The sequence below is a fragment of the Gallus gallus genome, chromosome 8 (genome assembly GCF_016699485.2).
Source record: "Gallus gallus isolate bGalGal1 chromosome 8, bGalGal1.mat.broiler.GRCg7b, whole genome shotgun sequence".
NCBI classification, from domain to species: domain Eukaryota; kingdom Metazoa; phylum Chordata; class Aves; order Galliformes; family Phasianidae; genus Gallus; species Gallus gallus.
Window position 1 is genome coordinate 9,726,752 of NC_052539.1, and position 10,930 is coordinate 9,737,681.

At 58.2% G+C, this 10,930-nt stretch overlaps 2 protein-coding genes across 2 annotated transcripts; both read right to left on the reverse strand.

Moving 5' to 3' along the window:
• Nucleotides 1-290: 290 nt before the first annotated feature.
• Nucleotides 291-2,750, reverse strand: LOC121111390. The gene is made up of 2 exons (XM_040705254.1): nt 1,006-2,750; nt 291-677 (listed from the first exon to the last, which is right to left on the reverse strand). Exons 1-2 carry the CDS (start codon nt 1,240-1,242, stop codon nt 291-293), a joined length of 624 nt encoding a protein of 207 aa, XP_040561188.1. The 5' UTR covers nt 1,243-2,750.
• Nucleotides 2,751-7,088: 4,338 nt separating this feature from the next.
• LOC107050036 lies at nt 7,089-10,132 on the reverse strand. Its single transcript, XM_025153168.2, has 3 exons — nt 8,030-10,132; nt 7,692-7,761; nt 7,089-7,498 (listed from the first exon to the last, which is right to left on the reverse strand). Exons 1-3 carry the CDS (start codon nt 9,974-9,976, stop codon nt 7,332-7,334), a joined length of 2,184 nt encoding a protein of 727 aa, XP_025008936.2. The 5' UTR covers nt 9,977-10,132; the 3' UTR covers nt 7,089-7,331.
• Nucleotides 10,133-10,930: the final 798 nt, after the last annotated feature.

The window sequence follows — 10,930 nt, forward strand, 5'->3', positions numbered from 1 at the left end:
CCGCCTCACCCCGCTGCCGCGCCCTCCCTCCGCCTCCCTCCCCGGCCCGCACCTGCCGGCGGTCCTGCACGCGTGGCAGCCCTGTGTCGGGCTGGGAATCGTCCTTCTTCTCCCGCTCCTCGCTCATCTCCGCGTCCTCGCACAGAGGCACAGACGCGAAGCACCCAGGGGAGCTGCTGCCTCCTCACGGAGCCGCTCTCCTGAGAGTGAGCGGCACTCTCCCGAGGGGACCCTGGCCCCTCAACGCAGCCCCGCGTCACAGTGGCCTTTGGGCACGATGCCGGCCCGCGTCACAAAGCCCCGGCGGCTGCCACAGCCCCCCGTGGCAGCCCTCCTACGCGTGCCTGGGCAGCCGTCTGCCCTGGGGCCCAGCGTCGTCCTGATGACGCCGGGCCACCAGCGGCGAGTCGCAGCGTGCGGGGGACAGAGGGCTGTAGGCAAGGGGCAGAGGCAAGGCCCTGCCTGCCACCCCCCACCACGGAATTTCCCTGGGAGGACTGGGCTGGATATGGCAGAGCACGGAACGCCGCCAGCCTCCGTGCCACTCGGTGGGCCGGCCAGGTTCGGCAGGCCCCTCCCTGGGATGAGTCTCCACTTAGTGACACACCGGGGCCATCCTCTGGCGCGCCTCTGAAGCAGCCGGAGCTCTGTGCATCTCCTCTGCCCTCTGCAGAAACCTGTGTGGGGACAGCAAAACCACAGCCCTGTAGGCTCCTGGCCAGCAGCACTCCAGGTGCCAGGGTCCCCGGGAAGAGGGATACCTCCCTCCTGGCATGTCAAACGTGCCCCTCACATGAAGGCAAGCCAGGTGTTATGGAGGGGATGCCCACCCTTGTGCATGGAGCTGGCTGGGAAGGAGACAGCACCCCCACATCTCCCCACAGTGCAAGCTCCAGCACAGCTCCTGCCTGGGCCTTCATTTCACACCTGGTGAAATGGACTGTCCTGTCCTGGACATGCAAGGTTCCCTGAGGTCTTGGGGCAATCCACATGGACTTTACTCACCTTGTGCTTGTGATTGCCTGCAGTTTCTGCTCCTTTGCATGCAGGTGAATGTCCCTTGGGTCCGGGTTCTGCAGCCACAGGGGAAGCTGAAGGCGCGGTCTTCACCTCGCCAGATGAGGAACCAGAAATGCTTGGTGCCACACTGGCTGCCTCAGCAGCTTCTTCCTCACAGTTGTCTTCCCATTCTTCATCCACACCCTCCACTGTATCAGGGCAAAACCAGGAAGGCGTGGGCATCTCTCAGCCATCACTGCAGTGTCCCTGGCATCCAGCATGCTGTGATCAGTGCTGGCATCACTGGCAGCGTTGTCGGTGGTCTCTCCCTGTGCATATTTAATTCTAACATTCTTGCTCGCGTCCTGATGATGCCCCAAGCAGTGTCGGCAGCATTGGCACCGTCATGTGCTCCCTGGGGCACGAGAAGCCTGGGCAAGCTCACACTGTATGGCTCGGAGATGTTCCAGCTGGACAACGTCTGCTCCCTCCTTGCCTCATCACGGATTCTGCGGATTGCTGGGTGAACTAGAGGACATCCATAGGCCTTCCAGTAGATCTCCCTGGGATCTTGCAGTCCTGATGGTTCTCCCAGAGCTTGCCCGGAGGACTCAGGCATGGCCATAGCTGGTTCTTCTCTTTCTCCTCCCTCGCACGCTGACAGGAAAAAGGGTGCTTCACTGGCCGCCTCCGGAGTGTGCGCTGCCGTGGAACAGCCTGAGTTTTCTGCGTGCTCAGGAACTGATGCGGAGAAGGGCTCAGGTTGTCCTGCAGGTCCAGGACCTGCGTCCAGAAGAGAAGCTGAATGCACCGTTTCTGCCTCACCAGATGGTGCAAGGCATGTGCTCCACAGGTCTCTCCATATGCCTGTCCTGCGGTGTCTGTCTCAGCAATCTTCCAAATCTTGCTGTTCATCCTGCACTCCCGCATCCCGGTTTTGGAACACTCCCAGGGCAGGAAAGTGGCCCTCCACCCTTGATGTCATGGTGCAGATGTCCAGCATGGCCTGAGCTGTGTCGGAAGCACTGGCACTGTCATGTGCTGCTTGGGGTCTTAGCAGCCTGAGCGTGCTCACGTGGAGATGTTCCAGCTGGACATCATCTGCTCCTTCCTCGCCTCATCAGAAATTCTCTGGATTGCTGGGTGCACTGGAGAACACCCATAGGCCTCCTGGTTGATCCCTCAGGCACAGATGCAGGCAGAGGCTCAAGTTGTTCTCCAGGCCCAGGATGTGCGGCCAGAAGAGAGGCTGAACACACGTTGTCTGCCTCATCAGATTGTGCAAGAGATACACTCTGCAGGTCGCCAGGTGACCGTCCGTCAGTGTCTCCCTGAGTGGTCTCTTGCTACTCTTGCTGTACTGCCTGAACTCTAACATCTCTGGTTTCGAAATCACCAGAGGCAGGAAATCAGCCCCCAGCTCTCGCTGTCATTGTGCACATGCCCAGCATGCCCTGAGCAGTGCCAGAAGCATTGGCACTGGCATCTGCTACTTGAGATCTTTGATGCCCTGGCCCTCTCACGCTGTTTGGCCAGCACACATTCCATCTGGACTACATCCGGTCCTTTGTCTCCTCACCACAAATTCTGTGGACTGCTGGGATCATGGGAGAGTATCCGTAGGCCAACTTGGTGATCTCTCTGGGATCTTGCAATCTTGGTGCTTCTCCCAGAGCTTGTCTGGAGGATTCAGGCATGGTGCTTGCTGCTGATTTATTTTCTTCTCCCTCGCATGCTGCCAAGAAGAATGGTGCATCGCTGGCCGCCTCTGGAGAGCATGCAGCCTTGGAAGAAGCTGAGATTTCTGCATCTTCAGGCACAGATGCAGGCAGAGTCACCTTGTTCTGCTCTTTGCCATGACATGTCTGCCCTTCTGAGCCCTTCTTTGCGGATGGTGTAGAGGCTGCACCAGTGTCTGACCAAGCCATGGGGATCTTACCAGCCATGGAGGCCAGCAGCTGGGCAGTTCTTGCTGGTGTTCCCAGGCTGCTGGTGGGTGCACTGTGCCCTGGTACTGCCAGCTGCACTCCAACTCTCAGGCTTCCAGCTGCAGCACAGCTCAGGGACACGAGGTAGCCTTGCTTGGCTCTGGCATGCAGAGGCTTGAGAATGGTTGAAGAGTCTTTCAGGGCTGGCCCCCCTGTGCTCAGGTCTTGGGGCAAGTACGGGGAGTCTGCTGCCTCTAATGCCCATGGCATGCACTCTGCCTCTTGCAGAAGGTGTGGAGGCTGCTGCTTGCAGAGCGGGCAGCTTAGAGACATTAGTAGATGCTGCTGCATGCCAGGGTGCAGCTGCCAGCATCCCTGCCTGCCTTAAGCGAGACAGCAAGCATGGCTGAGGCTGTCTCCTTTGCCCACTGGCACTGAGGACATGGCTTCCACCTCACCAGATGAAGCATCAGATGAGCTGGGTGTGACGCTGACTGCTTCTGCCATAGCATCTACCCCAGAGTCACATTCCCATTCTTTGTCCTGATCCCCCAGTCTTAAAGGGCAAAGACAGGAATGCAGGTGCGTGCCCTCGTCTCTCACTGCGGTAACTCTGGCATCCAGCATGCCCTGAGCAGTGCTGGCAGCACTGCTGTTGTCATCAGCGGTCTCTTCCTGCACAACTGGCAGTTGAACAGCCCACATTTGGGAGACATCAGAGTCAGGACATTGGCCCTCAGCCGATGATGTCATGGACTGAATGCCCAGCTTGCCCCGAGCAGTGCCAGCTGTGTTGAAGGCATCACCTCTTGCCTGGGGCCTTCGCTGCCTGGGGCTTCCATTCCCTGTTTAAAATATTCTTGTCTGGCTGGGGGACGTTGGTTAAGACTCTTGCCCAGGGAATTTGGTGTTCCCGTGCCCCGGGGAAGGAGGTGGACTCGATTACCCAGCAAAACGCAAAGGATTTTCACCCAACACTGAAGACTGGTCAGGGTAACCAGTTGTTATGGATGAGGAGTGCCTAAAGAACTTCCAAAAAGGACCACTCTGGGTTGTGTTTTGGCTCACTGAAGAAACGTCACCGATGAGCCAGGGGGAACAGTGGATAAGAAACCGGGAACATAAGTGAACGTAAATGAAGTTACAGGACCAGTTTTTGTAACTGAGTATTCTAATTGTGCGAGTGAGCACTGAGTGTCCGTGGAAGCTGAAGAACTGTACTGTTTGATTTGTGGGTTTTGAAGGGAGTGGGACAAAATGTTTGGACGGTATATGGAAGTAATTGTTGATGGTACGTGGAAGTGCAGTGGAGAGCACGAATAGTGGGACTGTGGAAAAAACGGCAGCAGGGTTAAGGAAAAACAGCGAGTTTGAGATATGAGAGCTTGTGATCTGCACCGGGTGCCGGCACGAGAGCACATGCCCTGCACCGCACCCCCCACCGCCTCCACCGCCGCGGCTGTAAGCAGAACTCTGGGAGTGAGAGAGAGAGCTGGGGCCGGAGACTCCTGCTGTCAACAGCGTGTTACTTGTGAACGGGGCGGGGAGGGGAGGGGACGGGACGGGACGGGACGTTAGAAGCCTCCATCTGCAGAGACGTAGGAAACCCGACATCCCAGTGGAAGCCTCCGGAGGGAAGGAGGCAAAACTGAAATAAAACGCTGTTAGTTTCTGCAACGCTTGGAAAGTGAGAAAGGTTTGAGAAAGGCACGGGCTGAGGAAGGCAAAGATGAGCAAGGCGTAACAGGGATGCCAGGAACAAGGAGGGAGGTGAGGGATCTGGGAAAACTGATTGAGGAACAGAGGTAGCAAGGAAACTGGGAAGAGCAACAGCAGCTGCTACTGTTGCTGCGCCAGAGCAGGGCCCTAGGACCCAGAGATCCCCTCGGGAAGAGGCGGGGGGTGGGGGGGGGGGGGGGGCTGGAACGGCCCAGGGAGGGTTCCACCCCCATTGGGCAGAAAGCAGCGTGCAGATATCAGGGAAGCAGGGCATTGGTGGAGAAGCTGTCCCAAGCTAAGGGGGAGGGAAACGCCTCTGATCACAAAAGCTGAATGCTGGGAACCTGGGATACCCTAGCAGAGCCACTGGTTAAATTGCAGCTAGGCGAACAAGGTAAAGAGGTTAATTTTCTGGTGGATACAGGGGCCTCTCACTCTGTGCCACATCAAGAATGATTACCCATAGATGCTGATTTTGTAACAGCAGTAGGAGCTACTGGCCAACAAGAAAAAGCTTACTTTTTGAGAGCAATTAAGTACAGCCTGAGCAAACAAATAGGCATACATACATTCTCGTGCACGTCAGGTTCTCCAAGACCGTTACTCGGGCAAGACTTATTAGAACAATTGGATGTAGAGATCAAATTCAGCGAAGAAAAATAATTGGAGCTAAGTGTCAAGCAAGACCAACTGACTGAAAGTTTTAAGTCTGGCATTGACAAAAACTGGGAAAAGCAATGTTGTACCCCCAGAAGTTACGGAAATCCTAAATCAGGTATACCCAGGAGCGCGGGCATCAGGGATGCCCGGCAGAGCCCTAAAGGCGGGCTGTTAGAAGTGAAGTTACAGGCAGGACGCCAGCCCAGTCAGGGTAGAGCAGTGCCCTTTTGAGGATAGAAGACTGTAGGAGGACGGGAGAAAAAATGGGTAACTTTTTGAAGTTCGGATTAGTAATTGAATGTGAATCCAAATACCGCAGCCCAGTCTTGGCGGTGAAAATCGGATGGCAAAAGCTATTGTTTGGCACAAGATTTGAGGGCAATCAATAGAATCGCTGAAGATACACACCTAGTGGTGGCAAATCCGTACACTTTATTAACTCAGTTAAGGAATGAGTAGGTGGGGTTTACCTTCTGGATTTGAAGGACGCCTTTTCTGCCTCGTTTTGCCACAGAAAGTCTGAAGTTATTTGCCTTTGAATAGGAAAACCCCAGTATGGGGAGAAAAGACTTAGTTAACCTGGACAGTGTTATCCACGGTTGTAAGAACAGCCCAATGATTTTTGAGAACCGGTCAGCTTGTGAGCTCGGGGCTGGGATTCCTCCATCCCGAGGAGGAACTTTACTGCCGTACGTGGATGCCACAGTAACAAAAGAGGCCTGTGTACAGTGGACTGTGAGTTTGCTGAATTTCTTGGTTTAAATGGCTGTCAAGTTTCTCAACAGAGAGCCCAAGTGATCCAAGAGAAGGAAGAAAGCAATTTGCCAAACGCCCAGAGCACCGACACAGGGCTACCTCCGAGCCGGCAGTGAGTGAGTGAGTGACTGCTTGGAGACTGTCCGTGCCAGTCGGCCAGAGCTACAGGAGGCACCACTGGACAGCGCTAAGGACTCCTGAATTCATCAACAGAAGCAGTTTTGCGAGACAAGGAAACTGTAAGGCAGGATATGCAGTAACTGCTACTGACAAGGTAGTCGAAGCACAACCTTTACCAGTGCACGCCCACGCTCTCTGCACTTGCTGGCACCACCAACACAGGGATCCAACTGCCCTCTGCTCTCATCCCAGTAGCTGCACTCAGACACCAAACATGCGTGAGCACACGGATCAGACAGCACTCAGCCAGGACAGAATAAAGATGACATTTGATCAGAATTCAACATCTACAAGATCGAGTATGTCATCTCTGGGAGCTGCCTGTCCTGGACATGCAAGGTTCCCTGAGGTCTTGGGGCAATCACCTGGATGCCAACACTGCCCCTTCAGCAACAGCTGTCCCAAATGTTTCAGAATTGACCGCTGCCCTACAGGAACAGGCTCCCCCCTTTCTGCCTGCTGTTGGTGTCTAAGACAGGCTTTTACGGTCCCCTTGAGGAAGGCAGAGGACAAGCAGTTTGCATTTCCTTTGCTGGGAGTGCAGTACCGATTCACCTGATTACCCCAGGGGTACAAACACTCACCCACTCTGGTGCACAGAGTGTAGGCACAGAGGCTGGAGAAGGTTGCCTTGCAACACAGTGTCCGGGTTTGTCTGTATACCGATGACATCCTCGTATGGGAGAATGATCATGTCAACGTAGGGAATACCCAAGCCTACGCAGTGTGACACCTGAGGAGCCCCAGTCCAGCCGGGACACTCCTGCTCTCCTCTAGGTCGTGCTCTCACCCCTACAGACACACCAGCACTCTCCCACCACGGCTGCCCCTTTCAGAGACCCTCACCCCTTCATCGCAGGCCACCTCACACACACACCAGCTCAGCCAGATCACACTTTGCAAGCAAGAAATCACTCTGCCTTGCACGCCAATGCTCTCTGCGCTTGCTGGCATCACCGACACAGGGATCCATTGCCCTGTGCTCTGACCCCGGGAGCTGCACTCACAGACCAAACGTGCACAGAGCAGGCAGCACTCAGCCAGGATAGAATAAAGATAACATTTAATCAGAATTCTACATCTACAAGATCAGTCTTCCGTCTCTGGGAGCTGCCTGGTGTTTGCAGCCTCATGCCTCTCCTCTCGCTGTCCCCTGATGCAGCTGCAGGTGAAAACCCTGCGCAGAGCCCGAAGCGCCATCCTGAAGACAGCTGGCATCCGGCGGCGAGCCGCTGCGTGTGGTGCGGCAGCGGTACCTGTGGGGGACAGAGAGCTGTAGGCAAGGAGCAGAGGCAAGGCCCCGCCTGCCACCCACCACCGTGGAATTTCCCTGGGAGGACTGGGCTGGACGTGGCAGGGCATGGAACGCTGCCAGCCTCCGTGCCACTTGGTGGGCCATCTGAGCTCGGCAGGCCCCTCCCTGGGATGGCTTTCTGCCTGAGGACGCACCTGGGCCTTCCTCCGGTGCGTCTCTGAAGCACACGGAGCTCTGTGCACCTTCTCCAGTCTCTGCAGAAACCTGTGTGGAGAGAACAAAAGCACGCTCGTGTATGCCACTGCCTGGCGATGGATGGTGTGGGTGCCAGGGTCCCAGGGACGGGATTCCCTTCCCAGGCCCCTTTGCTTGAAGGCAAGGCAGGGGTAACAGAAGGGTTCTCCACCCTCATGCATGGAGCTGGCTGGAAAGGAGACAGCACCAGCCATCTCCCCACAGCGCACACTCCAGGCACCGCTCCTGCCTCTGCCTCGATTTCACGCGTGGTACCAGCCACGTGTGCCTTGCTCACCTCGTGCTGAGGGCCCACATCTGCTCCCTCACACGCTGACACATGCTCCTCAGGCCTGGGATCTGCAGCCACAGATGACGCTGAAGACGTGGACTCCACCTCAGCAGATGAATCGTCAGATGTGCTGGGTGTGACGCTGACTGCCTCTGATGCAGCATCTTCCTCAGAGTCACACTCCCAGTCATCCTCCACAGCCTCCAGCGTTGAAGGGCAAAGACAGGAGGGCGGGTGCGTGCCCTTATCTGTCACTGCAGTGTCTCTGGCATCCTGCATGCCCTCAGCAGTGCTGACAGCACTGTCGCTGTCATCGCTGGACTCCTCCTGCACAACTGACAGTCTAGGAGACCACACTCGGGAGTCACCAGAGTCAGGAAACCGGACAGCAGCCCGTGATGTCGTGGGCCGGATGCCCGGCATGCCCTGAGCAGTGCCAGCAGTACTGAAAGCATCGCCTCTTGCCTGGAGCCTTTGCTGCCTGGGGCTTCTCACGTTCCTTGGCCAGGAAATATCCCAGTGTGACAACATCCGCTCGTTTCTGTCCTCCTCACGAATTCTCCGGAGTGCTGGGATCATAGGAGAGTACCCATAGGCCTCCCTGTTGATCTCTCTGGGATCTTGGAGTCTCCGTGCTTCTCCCAGACCTTGTCCGGAGGACTCAGGCATGGCCACAGCCGGCTCTTCTCTTGCTCCTCCCTCAGACACTGACAAGGGGAGTGATGCTCCATCAGCCTCCTCTGCAGAGCTTGCAGCCTCAGGAGAATCTGAGCTTTCTGCATCTTCCAGCACTGATGCGGGCAGAGGCTCGAGGTGTCCTGCAGGCCCAGGACCAGCATCCAGAAGAGACGGTGAACACACAGTGTGTGCCTCATCAGGTGGGGAAAGAGATGCAGCCTGCAGGGTGCCAGATGACTGTCCTGCCATTTCTATCCCAGCAGTCTCTTCCAGCTCTAGCTGCGAATCCTGGGCTGTGACATCCCTGGCTGGGGAATCATCAGAAGCAGAAAACTGGCCCTCAGCCCTCGATGTCACACTGCAGGCTCTCAGTGTGCCCAGAGCACTGTCAGCTGCATTGGCACCGTCTTCTGCTGCTTGGGGCCTTAGCAGCTGGGGCACACTCATGCTGTTTGGCCAGGATGTGTTCCAGCTGGACCGCATCTGGTCCTTCCTCGCCTCATCCCGGATTCTCCGGATTGCTGGGTGAACTGGAGGATATCCATACACCTCCCCGTACGCCTCTCCGGGATCTTGCAGTCTCTGTGCTTCTCCCAGAGATTGCTTGGAGAATTCAGGTGTGGTGGTAGCTGTTTCTTCTCCCTCCCATGGTCTCCAGAAACGTGGCGCCGCATTGGTCTCCTCTGGAAAGTATTCAGCCTTGGAAGAAGTTGAGCTTTCCCCATCTTCAGGACCTGTTCCGGGCAAAGGCTCAAGGTGTCCTCCAGGCCCAGCGTCTGCAGCCAGAAGAGAAGCTGAACACAGGGTGTCTGCCTCATCTGATGAGGCAAGAGATGCGCTCCACAGTTGCCCGGATGACCATCCTGTGGATTCCCTCTCAGCAGTCTCTTCCAACACTTGCAGCTCCGTCTGCACTCCAACATCCCTGGTTCCGGAACCACCAGAGGCAGGAACCTGACCCTCAGCCCTCGATGTCGCGGAGCGTACGCCCAGTTTTCCCTGAGCAGTGTTGGCAGCACTGGCACCGTCGTCTGCTGCCTGGGGCACGAGAAGCCTGGGCACGCTCACAGAGTTTGCCGAGCACGTGTCGCAACTGCACGGCATCTCTGGTGGTTGCTGAGGTCTTGGGGCAAGTACTGGGAGTCTGCTGCCTCTAGTGCCCATGGCACGTGCGCTGCCTCTTGCAGAAGGTGTGCAAGAGGCTGCTGCTTGCAGAGCAGGCAGCTTACGGGCATTAGAAGATGCTGCCGCACGCCAGGGTGCAGCTGCCGGCATCCGTGCCTGCCTTAAGCGAGGCAGCAGGGGTGGCTGAGGCTGTCTCCTTTGCCCACTGGCACTGCCGCAGGTCACCGACAGCGTGAACTCCCACCCGCCCGCCTGCAAGAGAAGCCGAGGAGAAACACCGAGTGAGCGCGGTCCTTCCCGCTCACGCTCCACGGAGCACCGAGGACAGCGCTCAGCCCGCGGGCGGCTGCCGCCCCGCCCCCCACAGCCGAACCGGCAGAGGGCGGTCCCCACGCGACGCGACGTTCGGCCCCGTCCCCCTCGGGCTCCGTACCTGTGCGCTGCGGCTCCCGGAGGTCCGCGAGCTCTCCGGGCCGGGCAGCGGCGGCAGACGGACGCCGTGGAGGGACGAGCCCGGGCTGCGGCTGCCCGGCGGCACCGCTCGCGGCGTCGTGCGGCCCACCTGTGGGAAGAAGGAGGCGTGGGATGGAGGTGGCGAAGTCGCCACCGGCGTCCCCCGCGGCAGCGACTTCGGAGGCCGCCGGCGGCCCGGCCGAGCCCGGACCGGCTGCTCTCCGCCTGTGGCAGCGGAGCGGCCGGGCCCGCCCGGGCCTCGTTCGTCGCGGCAGTCAGCCGCGCGCCAGGGCGTCCCCCGGCCAGAGGCGCCCAGGGCGCACCGCCTCACCCCGCTGCCGCGCCCTCCCTCCGCCTCCCTCCCCGGCCCGCACCTGCCGGCGGTCCTGCACGCGTGGCAGCCCTGTGTCGGGCTGGGAATCGTCCTTCTTCTCCCGCTCCTCGCTCATCTCCGCGTCCTCGCACAGAGGCACAGACGCAAGCACCCAGGGGAGCTGCTGCCTCCTCACGGAGCCGCTCTCCTGAGAGTGAGCGGCACTCTCCCGAGGGGACCCTGGCCCCTCAACGCAGCCCCGCGTCACAGTGGCCTTTGGGCACGATGCCGGCCCGCGTCACAAAGCCCCGGCGGCTGCCACAGCCCCCCGTGGCAGC

Coding starts and splice junctions, on each gene's coding strand:
- LOC121111390 (XM_040705254.1), bottom strand. CDS start 1,242: ATGCCCACGCCTTCCTGGTTTTGCCCTGATACAGTGGAGGGTGTGGAT. Junction 678..1,005: donor CAGGCAATCACAAGCACAAG/GTGAGTAAAGTC, acceptor GTCCCCACACAG/GTTTCTGCAGAGGGCAGAGG.
- LOC107050036 (XM_025153168.2), bottom strand. CDS start 9,976: ATGCCGGCAGCTGCACCCTGGCGTGCGGCAGCATCTTCTAATGCCCGT. Junction 7,762..8,029: donor ATGTGGGCCCTCAGCACGAG/GTGAGCAAGGCA, acceptor CTCTCCACACAG/GTTTCTGCAGAGACTGGAGA. Junction 7,499..7,691: donor CGCACCGGAGGAAGGCCCAG/GTGCGTCCTCAG, acceptor TGTCCCCCACAG/GTACCGCTGCCGCACCACAC.